The sequence below is a fragment of the Phyllobates terribilis genome, unplaced genomic scaffold (assembly GCF_046119375.1).
Source record: "Phyllobates terribilis strain yellow unplaced genomic scaffold, ASM4611937v1 Scaffold_1__5_contigs__length_1240528914, whole genome shotgun sequence".
Lineage (NCBI taxonomy): Eukaryota > Metazoa > Chordata > Amphibia > Anura > Dendrobatidae > Phyllobates > Phyllobates terribilis.
In genome coordinates, this window is record NW_027362761.1 from 1,179,911,646 (window position 1) to 1,179,927,781 (window position 16,136).

The following is a 16,136-nucleotide window of genomic DNA, read 5'->3' on the forward strand; positions in this document are numbered from 1 at the left end:
CTGATGGCATCAACATCTAGAATGGGCGTCACATGACCTCTTAAGACTTTTAACGGTTGCTGTTTGGCTGCACCTTTCACCCATGAAGAATATTCTTTTTTTGACCTTGGGCCCTTCCAAGTGTTGATTCCAACAGATACAGTAGAATGTGATGGAGTGACGCTTTTTTTTTCAAGCTCCACTCCAGCATTTTTTTTTTATTGCACTGCTGGAGTGGTGTAATTCCCCAGCCTCTTGTCTCATACTCACCTGCCGCCTTCATCCTTTTCCGACGTCGCTCCCATCAGTCTCCGACGAAAAGTGACCTGCCGCAAGCTCCAGACTTGCATTGAGCTCTTGTGATGTATCTTCTGACTTCCGACCAGTCAGAAGTTACGGGCATGAGACGGCGCCGCAGAACCATAGCAGTGTTGATAAAAGGTGAAGCTGCCGGAAGGTGAGTATAAGAAGGGGCTTACATTTAAAGCGCCACGCCAGGGTTGAAAAAAACTCAGCTGGAGTGGTGCTTTAAACAAATTTGGCACATTAAATACAAGTAGTAAAGTAGGGGCAACTTCTTAAAGGTTAATTTATAAGACAAGCAAACATCATTTCTTCTGGAGTTTACAATGTAATTGTTTAAATCAGGTAAGTTACAATTTTCCACAAGCTTTAATAATGTTGCTGAATTAATGGACCATAGACTGTAATATAAATGCTGTTTATTACTCTCCATGTTCAATGCTAATACAATAAATTGTATGAACATAAAGCATTGTGGGTATTTACTACTGAACAGAGAACTGTATTCTGAGTTTCCATACACAAGCCTTCTCCTCAGATAAAGGACATATCCAGACATTTATTGTACAATAAGCAAAACTTTATGAACAATGAGAAAGAAGGGAGCTGGAAAAAAGAACAGCGCAATAGGGTCTTATACCAATAACAAATGAAATCAAAAATAGGGAATTTGTTCATCTGACAACGTTGTGTGACCACAACATGAAAGTGAATGGTAATGGCTGCAGCACAAGATCATCCAGGATAAAATGCATAAGGAATGATCTTTTTTCCTGTTCTGCCAGGAAGTCCAATATTGAGACTGGAGACAATTGTGGTTTGTCCTGAAGAAGCATGTGAACTTCGAAACGCATTGATAATAAAACCATACTTGACTTTCTCCCGGTTTCCTCGGTCTATTCATCCACGGTCTCAGGTATCAATATTGGACTTCTTGAGAGCGCAGTAAAAAACCAGATTCCTTATTCATTTTATCCTATATTTTATGAACAGTAACCATGCATTTAATCAGTGTGCTCTCAGTGGTAGTCATGTGGATAGTCCAATGTCCCAATGCTGAATTGGCTGCTCTCTCTGTCCCCTTCACAGCAGGAAATCTCAGCACTACTCAACCAATCAGCAGCCAATCTGCTATGTGAATCTCCAGTCAGATGCCCGTGTTGAGCGTATGTATTCTATCAGTTTTTTTTCACGGATAGGTCAAGTACCTATTGCAATCTTTGGTGCTTTTCACATATTCACTGTGTGTCCATGCAACACTCACGGAGACATGTCTATTTTTCTCCGGCATCATGGATGAAATGTGAAAATACAAATCTAAAGGTACGTTTTTCACATACAGCATATGGATAACATCCATGTGCTGTCCATATTTAAGATTGCAAAGTGTAGGAGAAGCATTGTGTTTTATTTATCTATCCATGAAAAACACTGAGGTCACACTGATGGTAAAAACGGACACACGGCCCAAACAATTATGATACATTGATGCAAAACACTAATGACATTGGTATCATAATTTCACATACATCTTTAAATGAGCCAATGAAACTTCATAAGACTGCTCATATTACCTCCAATGCAGAAATAAGAGGATCGATCCACAAAGGGTTGACTTCGAGATGAATTTCCTGAAATTTGCAATTCCAGACGAATTTGAACACTTCAGCAATTCGATTTGCAAGGATCGTAAAAAAAAATTGCAGCCGCCATGTCAAACACTGCTGAAGACTCTGAGCGAGTGCTAGCGACATCAGAATCAGCCACGCGAGCTTCCCCATAATGCCCTGCAGCAATCACATTACATGGCCTACGACGGCCAAATAGGGAAGAATATCACAGCCAGTATAAAAGATGGGAGCCGTTCAAGCAGTGACATTTTATGCCTGTACAGTGTGGGGATAGGAGCTCAGAGCGCACAGCCTGTGGTATACTGCAGTAACATTACTTTAGCAACAGACTTTTTTTTATTCTTCAAATACTGAAAAGTTGGAGGGAAATATTAAACCCTCATGGCTACTTTTTCTACTAAAGTAACATTCTGAATCCAAGAAACTGCTTCCAGGATTGTAAGAAGATACATATACACTGGGAAAACAAGTATATATATATACAGTGTGAGCCCCCACAAAGCCTCCTATAACCAGTATGAGCGCCCACATAGCCTGCTATATACAGTGGAGAAAATAAGTATTTGATACACTGCTGATTTTTCAAGTTTTCCCACCTACAAAAAATGCAAAGGTCTGTAATTTTTATCGTAGGTACACTTCAACTGTGAGAGACAGAAACAAACAGAAAATCACATTGTATGATTTTTAAGTAATTAAATTGCGTTTTATTGCATGAAATAAGTATTTGATCACCTACCAAAAAGAAATAATTCTGGCTCTTACAGACTAGAGATGAGCGGTGTTCGACTCGAACTGTTCGCCAATCTCAAATTCGAGCTGTTTTGGACGGTGTTCGAGCCGTTCGGCGAACACGAACGATTTGAGAAAAATTCGGCTGTTCGAGGTTATGTTCGATAACTGTTCGTGCACCAAAATCATAACTGGATTTTTCCTACGACTTTTATCAGGCAGGTCTGTGCTCTTAAATAGATAGGTTGGGAGTAAAGACTAATTGTAATTGCAGTTCTTTTCAGGACTAAGTTACATCAGTTCCTATCAGTTTTTGCCAGGCAGGTCTGTGCCAGTGCTGTGCAAGTTTTTTTCACAGCATTTGGCTAAATCTAGCAAAGCTAATCCTTTTTGGCCTATTGCAGAGTGTGTTAGTCAGTGGAGTAGCCTATCTGTGTTGCAAGCTACACCACCTGAGAATAGAATACCATTTTTTTTACTGCACCTAGTGAAGTAAAACCTTTTGGACATAGCATCATTCTATTAGTCCATCTATACTGACCTCCATCAGGTTGCAAATTAAAAATAATTTTTATCTGCATCTAGCTCTGAAAAAATATTTGGGCTTCTAGCAGTGTGTGGGACTTGGTCTATTAGTCCATCTATACTGACCTCTATCAGGTTGCAAATTAAAAATAATTTTTATCTGCATCTAGCTCTGAAAAAATATTTGGGCTTCTAGCAGTGTGTGGGACTTGGTCTATTAGTCCATCTATACTGACCTCCATCAGGTTGCAAATTGAATATAATTTTTTTCTGCATAAAGCTCTGAAAAAATATTTGGGCTTCTAGCAGTGTGTGGGACTTGTTCTATTAGTCCACCTATACTGACCTCCATCAGGCTGCAAATTCAATATAATTTTTTTCTGCATCTAGCTCTGAAACAATATTTGGGCTTCTAGCAGTGTGTGGGACTTGTTCTATTAGTCCATCTATACTGACCTCCATCAGATTGCAAATTGAATATAATTTTTTTCTGCATCTAGCTCTGAAAAAATATTTGGGCTTCTAGCTGTGTGTGGGACTTGGTCTATTAGTCCATCTATACTGACCTCCATCAGGTTGCAAATTAAAAATAATTTTTATCTGAATCTAGCTCTGAAAAAATATTTGGGCTTCTAGCAGTGTGTGGGACTTGTTCTATTAGTCCATCTATACTAACCTCCATCAGGTTGCAAATTGAATATAATTTTTTTCTGCATCTAGCTCTGAAAAAATATTTGTCCTTCTAGCAGTGTTTGTGGGACTTGTTCTATTAGTCCATCTATACTGACCTCCATCAGGTTGCAAATTGAATATAATTTTTTTCTGCATCTAGCTCTGAAAAAATATTTGGGCTTCTAGCAGTGTGTGGGACTTGTTCTATTAGTCCATCTATATTGACCTCCATCAGGTAGCAAATTCAATATCATTTTTATCTGCATCTAACCCAGCCAATACTTTTTGCCTAATACCACAGTTTGGCCACTCAGCTCTGCTCGGTTCCCATCCATTGTTTTTTTGTGCAAACAACTCCAGAGTTGTGAATTAGATAACCACCAAAATGAGTGGAAAAAGGCCTGCTGCTGGTGGAAAGGGGAATAGACGTGTTGGGAAGGGGAAAAAAGGTTGTGTCCGTGGGGTAGATGTTAAAGCAACAGTAATATCTGCAGAAGAAAGACCATCTTCCAGCCAAACTAAAATGTCTACTTCTTTTAGCGGACAATGCGATAAGATCCCTTTCTTAGGCCATGCCAATTGCTACAAATTCCAGATGAGGCACAAAAACAGCAGGTGCTTCAACGGATATCAAGTGCTCCTTCAAGTGGGCTCTCCTCCACCTCAACTTCAACATCACAAATACTCCAGTCCTCAGAGGTGTCACCCCAATCGCACTTGCTTCCTCACAGCTCCCAAGTCTCCAGCTGCCCGTCTGAGTATGGGGGAACACAGATGGTTGAGTCTGCACAGCTGTTTACTCATATTATAGCCTGGGAAATAGAAGTCTGCTCCAGAGCTTTTGTTAATCCAGGCGAGGAAATGATCTGCACTGATGCCCAGAATCTTTATGAGTCGGATCCAGGACCAGATGAAGAAGGTTCTGAGCATAATGTAGACCCTCGTTCCCAAACTGTAACTCCTGTTGGTGGAGACAATGATGAAGACGATGATGAGACTCAAATACCTGACTGGAGCGACAACTTGACTTTTCGGTAAGGGCAGGAAGAGGTTGGCTCTGAGGACGACGGGTGTGAGAACACACAGATTGATGATGACGAGGTTGGAAATCCTACTTACTGTCAACCCACAGTCAGCCAGTCGATGAGGTTAGCAGAGGAGGTGGAGGAGGATGTGACTAGCCCAGGGGATGGGGATGACTCGGAACCCGGGCCTTTGCCTGGCCTTTGGGATGTCGCGGTGGTCGGCTCCCGGGACCATACCCTGGGGTCACTCTTTAAAAGAGTGGAAAATTGGTAATTTTATAAGAGTTTGTGACGCCGCCTGTGGTATCTGGTGAGAAGCACCAGCGTTGCAGCAGTCCACTGAGGCCGGTGATAAGGCAGCTCGATGGTATAGGTCCCCACAGGTGGAGCTAGGCTTCAGAAAAGCGTATGCAGGGGGAATGCAGGACAGGCGAGACCCAGCTGGGTCAGAGCAAGTACGGGAACGGACACGGTAGTCACTTCAGTACCTTTTACTGGTTGAAATTCAGGCACATCATGGAGCACTGTAGGGTGAAGGGTGAATATCAGGATCCTCCCCAATGAGCGGGTGTAGGGCCCCCTGTTTCTTGCCTCTGCGTAGTAAGTTTCTGACCTGCCTGGAGCTAGGCCAAACTTTGTCTCTGTCCTGCACTGGCTGACCTTGTGGTAGGGCCTTGTCTTGGAGTTCACGCTCCAAGAATGTGGGGCCTAATCGTCTCCAGGCTCTGTTACGTATCAGCACCTTAGTGATCCTGGGACTTGTAGTTCTCCAGGGATTCCGGTTATGCCTTACTGGGTCATAGAGATCCCGGTAAGCTCGGATCCGGTGTCCGGTAAATGCTTCAGGGTGAGCTGGATAAGCTCCTCTGCCCCCTATGTACTAACTCTCCACTCGCCTTCGGCCTACTCGGGCCCTCACTAGGCTATACACACTAACGGCAGCTTGCCGCGCTTCACAGATCTTATGGCACCGCCACACCTTAAGCTCTAACTGGGCTCCCTGAATCTAGCTAGCAGGAGCCTCGTGCTCCACTGCTGAACTATTAACGGAGTTCTCTAGACTAGACTGAGCTCCACTGCAGACTGACCTCTCTTAGGCTTCTCTACTGCAGGAACTCTTCAGAGGAACTGAACTGCCTAGCTCCACCTTCCCTATTTATATCCCTAACGGGCTCCCTCTTCTGGTCTGAGGTGGAAGGTGGAGATGTGTGAATGTTTATGGGGGCCTCTTATGGAGGATTCCATCAATGGACTCTTCTAGGATCTGTGATACCAAGCGCAGCTGGGCGTCACAGATGCTATTGACGACGAGGTTAGGTTGCACCTTGCTGGACAGAGACGGAGTACTGGAAGCACGTCAACAACTGCATCCTCAACCACAACTCTGCCTCTGACCACAAGTTGTGGTGGCTCTTCAGGTCGCATGGGCTCTAAGCCTTGCATAGCCTGGGCATTTTTTCAGATCGATAAGGATGACCCAACTCATGTTATCTGTAATATTTGTCACAAAAAGCTAAGTAGAGGCCAAAAAATCCATATTTTGAGTACTTCATGCATGAACCGTCACATGGATATGAAGCATAAGTTGCAGTGGGAAGCTCACTGTGCTACAATGCGGCCTAGCGGGCCGGGCCAACCACCATCTGCCCCATCTTGTGCATCCGCGGCCTCTTCATCCTCTGTGACTGGGGGGACAGCAGTCACACATGTTTTTGGACGCAGACCTGCCACCTCTTTACCCGCAACAGCCAGTGTGACTGGCAGGTCATCATTTCATTTGGAAGTGGAAACACCAGCTGGTGTTGAGCACTCTCGGACATCGAGAGCACCACCTTTGGATCAAGGCAACCTAACTTTTCCGCCTGCATCTTCCTCACAGACCGGCAGTTTGCCGGGGACACCCTACTCAACCCAGTCTAAGCACAACAGCCAGCCCTCGGTCCCTCAGATGTGGACAAGTAAAAGACTATTTCCTCCTAGCCATGACAAAGCTAAGAGGTTGAATTTCACCATCTGCAAGCTATTGGATACAGAACTGCTGCCTTTCCGCCTGGTGGACACAGAGGATTTTCGAGACCTTATGTCTGTCGCAGTGCCCCAGTACCAGATGCCCAGTTGGCACTACTTCTCAAAGAAAGGTGTGTCTGCGCTACACCAGCATGTCGTACACAACATCACCGCTTATTTGAGATACTCTATGTGTGAGAGGGTGCATTTCACCACAGACACTTGGACGAGTAGGCATGGACAGGGGCGTTACATGTCGCTGACTGGGCACTGGGTAACTATGGTGACAGCAGGACAAGGGGCTGCTGTCCAAGTCTTGCCGTCCCCACGAGTTGTGCGTCAATCCTCTTTATATAGAAGTTCCTCCACTGCTTCTGCCTCCTCAACCTCCTCTCGGTCCTCCACCTGCACCCAAAGCCTGTCTGGTAATGCTACCCACTTTCTAACTGCGCAGAAGGAATCCTGCACACCTCCTTACTATGCTGGCAACAGGGCTCAACGGCATCAGGCGGTGTTTACTTTGAAATGTCTGGGAAATGTGAGTCACACAGCTGAGGAGTTGTGGTCAGCTCTGGAAACCCAGTTTCATGAATGGTTGTCTCCACTGGACCTGCAACCAGGAAAGTCCGTGTGCAACAATGCTGCAAACCTGGGTGCGGCCCTTCGCCTGGACTAGATGGCCTTCTGCAGAGGGCACGGTTGCTGTGTGCTCACTTCCGCCGTTCGCATCCCGCAGCTCAAAGACTTACATCTCTACAGTAGTCGTTGGTCCTGCCATTTGACCGGCTGAAATGCGATGTGCCGACACGGTGGAAAAGCCCTGGTGCAATAAGTTCTGATGTATAGCCTGGGCCAACGAGATCCAGAGGTGGGGCTAATCACACTGCAGGAGTAGTCTCAGATCAGGGACCTATGAAGTTGACGTGCCCCCTGGGCCGTGGGGTACCCGGAGCTGGGCCGGTAGAAGCTGGGGGTTGTAGTCACTGTGGCGGTGACCCGGTCCGTGACCCAGCGCGGTCAATCCAAGTGTAATTTGTATATATGTGTTTTATAATGTCCGACTATGCCACCTGTGGAGTGCGGCCAAAGGGGCCGCCGCTGCGGAACAGTCCTCTGAAGCTGGTGGTTTTGCAGCAATGGTATTATTACTCCCCACAGGAAGAGTGTAGCTTCAGGGCAGTGTGAGTGGATGATGGTGGTTGTAGTGCAGGGAGTCAGTAATGAACACAGAGTCCGTGTGATGCAGTCCCAAGATCTTTACTCACAGTTGTTGCAGTCCAGATTACAGGTACCAGAGCAATCTCCCCCGTCGTGCTGTGCGTACTCAGTGAGGGGCTCAGTCCACCCCCAGATAGCTCCGGAGTACTTAGTAGGACCCCCTTCTGTGTGTCCTTTCTCTGGCCTTCTCCCTGCACCTCACACCCAGTGACACTTCTATCAGGTATCCTCGGGCCTTGGCGGGTGACGTGTGTTCCGTCCCCTGGGTCCTATGTGGCTACCTTCTTAGTGAGACTGGTGTGCACTTTGGCCTGCAGTACATGAAATGCTACAGCCTCCGGTTTCTAGTTGAGCCTTGCTGTTTCTCCGCTAGTTGAGGGACCGGTTCCCCTTATCTGACCTGACCCCTCTACCTCCTGGTAGCAGCGGGCGTACGGGTGGCCTTCTGCACGGCCCATAACCCTAGGGTCCCTTCGGTTCCTGGAGCCTTCCTGTTTCCACTCCTCTCTTCTCTCCTTCAGTCCTGGGCCTCCCAGGCTAGGCCCGCCTCCGGAGCAGAGCTCATGCAGAGCCTCTGCTCCTGTCACTTCTCCTCCTCTGACTGGCTTGCTCTTCTAAGATGGCTTCCTATTTATACTCTACCTGTCATGTGCTCCCCTAAGCTGCTTTCTCCACCCACACCCACTACATAGGAACCTCCTGCCAGCTAGGGACCTGGGACTTTGCTCTCCCTTAGGAGCAATCTCGCCCCACCCCCTCTGCGGGTATGTGTTGGATGCAGGTGTTAGGGTCCCGAGCCATACGCCTTCCTTACCTGAGGATGAGATACCACACCTCTGGGTGAGATGCAGTACCTCTGTGGTGACTGAACCCTCAGGGGCGCCACACAACCTTCTGCACAGTTTTGAAATGGCGACGAAGATGTTTAGTGCTGACGACAATGCCATTATCAGCATGACTATTCCGGTGATTTACATGTTGGAGCACAAGTTAAACAGAATTCCTCAGAGTCAGGTGGTGGAACAAAAGGAGGTGGAGGAAGTAGAGGAGGAGTCGTATGTGGAAGGGATAACATCTCCAAGGTCCAGACGGTCGGCAGCACAAGGCGGCAGGCATGGGAGGGTGGGGGAGAGGGATTAACCAGGGCGCATGGTAGCAACCAAACTGCTGAGGAAGGTGCAGGAGCCAAGGAAGAAGTGGAGGATGAACTGGCGATGGGCATGGAAGACTCATCAGATGAGGGAGACCTTGATCACATTTCTGTTGTGCGAGGTTGGGGGGAGAGGGCAGAGGAAGGAAGCATGATTGTTATCTCGCTACCTGGATGCGCAAGACACGAGTGCCTTCTTGCTGCACTACCTGCAACATGACCCTCGGATTGTCAGAATTCGAAGTAATCCCGACTATGGGGTGGCAAACTCTTAGATCCCCGGTACAAAAGTAAATTTGCCGAAATAATTCCTGCCATAGAAAGGGATTCACGCATGCAGGAGTATCAGCAGAGGCTGTTGCAGAATCTTACATGTGCATTTCCACAAAACACCAGTGGTGCACGTAGTGAATCTCACAGTTCTAACTTGCCAACCATGGGACTGTCAAGTCTTCATCACTCAAACCGTAACAGTAACACAGTATCTGCTGGTAACAGCAATTTTATGGAATAGTTTCACCACTTTTTTTAGACCATCCTTTGCAAGGCCACAGGAGACAAGAAGTCTGACACATAGTCAACGCCTAGAGAGGATGGTACAGGAGTGTCTCCACGTGAACATCGAAGCTATGACTGTGTCACTGGACCCTTGCTCATTTTGGGATTCCAATCTGGAAAAATGTCCAGAGCTCGCCACTCACGCCTTGGAGATCTTGTCATGCCCTGCAGCCAGCGTTCTCTCTGAACGTGTGTTTAGCGCTGCTGGTGGTGTGCTGACAGATAAGCGCACGCGGCTGTCCACTGAGAATGTAGACAGACTCACGTTCATAAAGATGAACAAATCATGGATCAGCAAGGACTTTTCTACCCCTGTGTCATCCTGGGGAGACTAAAAGCTTGAGGATTTGGTAAAATCACCTCACCAAAAGTTTTAAGCAACTCTGGGGCAATTGATGCCACTTAAGTGGTGTCTGTGCCACAATTTTTGGAAAAAATGGAGACTCTTTTGGAGTCCCCTTGCTGTGTTTTACGTGACGTTGGCATCGTCAATTTCAGGTGGGTTGGATCGCGCCCCCCCCCCTTTTAATTGTAAGAAACTACATACACTATGGCTTGGGGTAACACACATGGTTGAGTCTGAAGAGCTGTTTACTCAGAGGTCTGCTCCAAAGCTTCAGTGTCTGCTAGTCAGCGTAGAATTTTTAACTGCATCTAGCCTAGGCAATACTTTGGGTGTAGTAGCCCAGCTGCGAAGCAAGCTGCACCGCCTGTGTATCTAATAAGAATTTTTAAATTCATCTAGCCTAGGCAGACTGTGGGGACCCCCAACCAAACCCAGACGCTCAGCCCCCCTACCGCCCCCCTTTCCTTGACAATACAATAATGTAACTCTTACAACTGGATAGGTGAGGATCGGTCACAGCTTTATTAACTCTTTATACTCATTCCATTGAAAAGGCATTTTATTTTAAAATAATTCAGCTTGTTGCAGCATGCCCTGGGTCTCCATACCGGCAAGTTGGCCAACAAGTGTAACTCTCCAACATGTCCTTTCTATTTCCAGGCCACGGAGGATCCTGCGTACTCGTATGCAGGACTCTGACCCCCATCCATCACTCTTAATGCTTGTTCCACTCCGTCCTGGAGTCCTGACAGGAATATGTCCAGTCCAAAATCCATTAAGTGAACACCGTCGAGCTGTATGAGGCCTGCTTTATCTCCTTCCAGTTGTCGGTGTTGTATCACTACACCGCCTCTGTCTCTTCTAAATTTTGCCATCCGAATATTTATTACCCGTCTTGTCCGTTCGATGGCCGTGATGTCTCGCGCACCTTGCCATACCGCTATCGTCACAATCTCTGACCATACTATAGTTAGTTTTGTGAAAAATTCTCTGAAGCGCTCAGTGTCTAATTTCATTATTGCCATTAGTTATGCGCTCTTGTGATGACCTAGTTCGTTTCCCCCAGCCTGTATAACTAAGATGACCGGACCTCTTGCCTCTCTCCCTACCTTAATTACCTTCATTAGTACCTGTGGCCATAGCAGGCCTCTAATACCTCTCCAGTTGAAATATGTGTTATGAAACTCTAATTTCCTCCCGCCTGGGCAGACTTTTGCTCTTTTTTCTGCCTATCACCCACACTGTTGGCTTAGCGTCACCTGTAAAAGAAACAAACCACGTTAGGATAACAAGTCCGGTCTTATGTATCTTGCCAAACACGTCTATCGCCATCTCCCTATCCTCTGAACTTCCGTTTCTGACAGTCCTGCTCTTGCTGCTTCCGTGGCCGCGCCTATGCAGAATGAGTGTGTCCCTTAATCTTTGGGGTGGCTCCCTGCTGATGTTACGCATTAATTAAATATAGCTTGGAACTGGTATCTTGATAATGGCGTTCCATCAATGTGTGATAGGAAGAAATTACTTTGTGATCTGATGGTTATATATGTTTTTACTATTGTTACCCGACTCAGTGTACCGTTTGTGGGTTGTAGAAGTACCCAAGTGCCCCTGCCCGCTGGAACCGTTTTCGATTGACGCATGCATAGACGTATTGCATTATTGGCTATGACTACGTCCTGGTGTAATAAGCCTCCACTGGTGGTAATTTTGGATTGAGGGACTAATTCGCATATGCATAGCGCCCTGAAGAAGGCGATCGCAAATGCAGTAGACAGTAGTGTTGCTTCAAATTGTGAGTGTCATGTTAATGGTGTTAGGGATATGATGGGAGAAATCAGTTTTAGTGACACGGGACAGGACGTCTACACTCCTGACTTGGCTGACCCCTTTTCCACCCTTTTATGGATTGTCTGATGATGAATCTCTTTGTCACATCTCCCCAATTCAGTAGTTGGAAGTGAAATGGAAGTGAAATGCTACTCCGGTCAGACACCGCTGCGCTGACACCCCTGATATGCAGATCATCATTAGCTGGTGGAGAAATTCTATGGTGACTTGTAATCTGGCTTGTTCACATTGGTCAACCCGTCTGTCTGCTACTAGTCGTGTCCACTCTTCCCATGCCTTACCGTATGCTTGCCACGTCGACGGGGCAACTGACGCTCTGATTAATGGCATCAACTATTCGCCACTAGATCCCATAGGGAGGGTGGGCAACTGTTGCCCGATGGGTGGGCGTTGGGGAGGAGCTCTGTGAAAATCTGCCAATTGAATTGTGATAAAGCGTTAGCAGCAGCTTTAGACCCCTCAGCATCGTGGCTAGTGCGGACCCATACATTGTGTTTTTAGGCACAGGAATGCTAGGCAGCGTAGTAGGCCTAGCACTGGGAGGCAAGATGCAGCTAAAAATTATTATTAATTTCAAAGCTGGTGGAGCTTGGTATAGATGGCCTAATACAATGAGTACCACACACTGCTACTAAGCCCAAAATTATTTTCTGGGCTAGATGCAGCTAAAAAATATTATTAATTTCAAAGCTGGTGGAGCTTGGTATAGATGGCCTAATACAATGAGTACTACACACTACTACTATGCCCAAAATTATTTTCCAGGCAAGATCCAGCTAAAAATTATTAGTAATTTGAAAGCTGGTGGAGCTTAGTATAGATGGCCTAATAGAATGTGTACCACACACTGCTAATATGCCCAAAATTATTTTACAGGCAAGATGCAGCTAAAAATTATTATTAATTTCAAAGTTGGTGGAGCTTGGTATAGATGGTCTAATAGAATGAGTACCACACACTGCTACTAAGCCCAAAATTATTTTCCGGGCTAGATGCAGCTAAAAATTATTTTTAATTTCAAAGCTGGTGGAGCTTGGTATAGATGGCCTAATAGATTGAGTACCACACACTGCTACAGGCCCAAAAGGTTTTACTTGGCTAGGTGCAGTAAAAAAATTGTATTACATACACAGGTGGTGTAGCTTGCAACACAGATAGGCTACTCCACTGACTAACACACACTGCAAGAGGCCCAAAAGGATATGCTTAGCTAGATTTAGCCAAATGCTGTGAATAACACTTGCACAGCACTAAAACAGACCTGCCTGGCAAAAAGTGATAGGAACCGATGTAACCTAGCCCCCAAAAGGGCTGGAATTACAACTAGTCACTACTCCCAACCTATTTGTTGATTTAAGAGCACAGACCTGCCTGCTAAAAGTGCTAGGAACTGCTGTAACCTAGTCCTCAAAAGGGCTGCAATTACAAACTAGTCCCTACTCCTTAAACCTTTCTGTCTATTTAAGAGAAAATTTGCTTGCAATTCAGTTACACAATATAGCGCTAACAGCAGCAGCAGTGCCGTCTAACACGCAGCTGCAGCAGTGAGAAAATGGTGGCGACGGGGAAAATGGCTTGGTCTTATAGGGCAAGGACATGTGACATACACTGCCAATGACACATGCCCTTGCTTGTGTGAAAAAAAGCACTTCGCTCCGTGTGTGCGCTGCTGATAGGCTGACAGATTGCACCTCCCCCACTGCAAATGCGGGAAAGAGAAAAAAAAAATGGAGATCTTCATTATTTCTGCAGAGATCCATCCCATGCCCCTCCCCCCACCCCGCTGTACACTCAAACTGTGTATTAACATTGATTATCAGTATTACTGTGAAAAAATACAGTTACGATTTGGGTGCACGAACAGTTATCGAACATAACCTCGAACAGTCGGATTTTTTTCAAATCATTCGGGTTCGTCGAACGGCTCGAACACCGCCCAAAACAGCTCGAATTTGAAAATGGCGAACAGTTCGATTCGAACACCGCTCATCTCTAGTAACTATCACGCTTCTGTTTCTATGTAAATGCACACTGCTCACAATTAAATAGGAAACTTTGCATGTGGAGCAGGTGGAGACGGAATAAGAAAGAAAGTACATAGGGTGATACTACCCAGCCAAGCCTCATCTCATCTTCTCAGCACCGACTGGGTGAAGATGAGGAGGAGGAGGCTATGGAGGAGAAGAAACAGGAGATGGTTGCCTGCACTACAGAGGGTACTTACTGACAGCGTGGATGGCAGAAGAGGAGGAGAGGGCGTCGGAGGAGGAGGGGATGGAGAGTCGTCCTCCTAGTGAGGACAGGTGAATTGCGGTAAAGAACTCAATTATACTAAATATGCTATGAGACACGTAAATCAAAAATACAGAATGGAGTCATGGAAGACATTAAACCCCAGAACAGACAATAAAATAAACTTAGAACTCAAAGCTGTATTCAAAGAATAGACTCAAAGACTCAAATCAGTCATCAGATGAAATCTCGAAATGTATGCCCCAACAAAACTCCCAAAATAAAAGAGATGTCAAAAAAGACTTCTAGTTATAGGCAAAAAAAACCTAAAAATTACTTCAGACCTCAGACCAGCTAACTAAATTAGGACCCCCTACCCAAAGTTAAAAGGAGTTGTTTAGCACTGCTCACTTCCGTATCAGACGTGAATGGTGAATTTTGACCCAACACACCTGGTGAGATACATGAGTGATCGGTTGGTATTGGACACATGTACTAATCTTTATTTTCCTCCTATTCTGGGGTTTTAATATTTTTAGCACCACTCACTTCTGATGCAGAAGTAGTGCCAGAATAACTCTTTAAATTTTTTTACAAACACTGTAAATTATTTAAAACCACAGAAAAGACCTCGTAAATTAATTCAGACATCAAATATAATTACAGATTTCATAACATAACCATAAAGTAATGAATCCCACAGACCAGACCATGTTTTTATGTTTTTTTTCAGTACCACAAAAGAATTGTTCAAAAGACAAGGATAATCCAGCGTGGAAAAAATCTCCATAAAAATAGAAAACATATTAATGAAAGTATTAAAAACTTTTTCAGAGACATAAGATGACATCAAATCAGTAGAGAGTACTTAGACAGATGCGTTTGTGCTTGTCGACGTTTTTGTGTCATATCCTGACTACGCACGTGGTTGGATATGGCCAACCCCATCTTGTGGGGATCTTGTTCTGAGAGAATTGTGAGCCAACTGGGAACTTGAATGCTGTGAAGAGTGAACAGCGTGGCACACACTTTGTCATCCATTACTCATAAAAAGTCATCAAAAAGTAAGAATCCCATCTCCTTATATAAATAAATAAGTCTTATAACTGTGTTCAGACCTTTATAAGTTTATCATTAGTATACTATTGCTGTTTTGCTTCTGATCAGACTCCCGCCTGGTCCATCTGAATACCATGACCATTTTCACCATGAGAGGAATGAGTATCTAAATGCAAAAAAATGGGAAACAAGAAATAACAACATGTACTATACATTCTGTATAAATATATGCTTTATATGTGAGATGAAAACCCGCAGGTACAAATATCTCCTAATATCAACTCTGCCCTGAGGCTGAAGAGCAGAACCTGAAAAAACTTGCATTAAGCAAATAATTTCTGAATTAAAGAAAATGAATTTAATCAAATAGACAATCAATCATTAGAAGACAGCTGCAGATGAGTCTTGCAAGAAAAACAAACATTGGCAACTTAATCTTCCTAGCTGGCTTCTAGCAAATCAGATGTCAAGATGAGGAACATAGCCATAGGTAATAATATGGTTTTCAAACAAAAGGTGTAAATAATGTAGAGTGGGGGCGTCCCCAAATTGTGGCTCGGGGTATTTTGTTTTGTGGCTTGTGGCTGCAATAGCACCAAGTCTGGCAAACATCTATGAAGAGCAGGTCTCCAGATTGTTTTCATTGGTGATGGCTTCACACAGAAAACCCGATCAGGATGTCCATATTCCTTGGGAATGGACATATAAAAGAAGTATGGTAAGGATGGGATGGAGGGTGCTTGACCTCGGATGTGATCGTATGATAGGCGCGTTTAGTCTAAAAATTCTGAATGGGGAGATGGTGAAAACCTTTATATTTAGCTAAATGGCCACAGTGTGATTTCTGCGGG

The 16,136-nt window shown here is 45.1% G+C and overlaps 1 protein-coding gene across 1 annotated transcript in view; it reads left to right on the top strand.

The window, feature by feature from the left end:
- The first annotated feature begins 15,877 nt into the window (after positions 1-15,877).
- The window catches only part of LOC141163788 (nicotinamide N-methyltransferase-like), a 35,655-nt gene continuing 35,396 nt past the window's right edge, over positions 15,878-16,136 (top strand). The window contains exon 1 of the mRNA XM_073649178.1: positions 15,878-16,003. Coding sequence (XP_073505279.1) covers positions 15,963-16,003 — 41 coding nt within the window. The 5' untranslated portion in view covers positions 15,878-15,962. The remainder of the gene's footprint in view (positions 16,004-16,136) is intronic.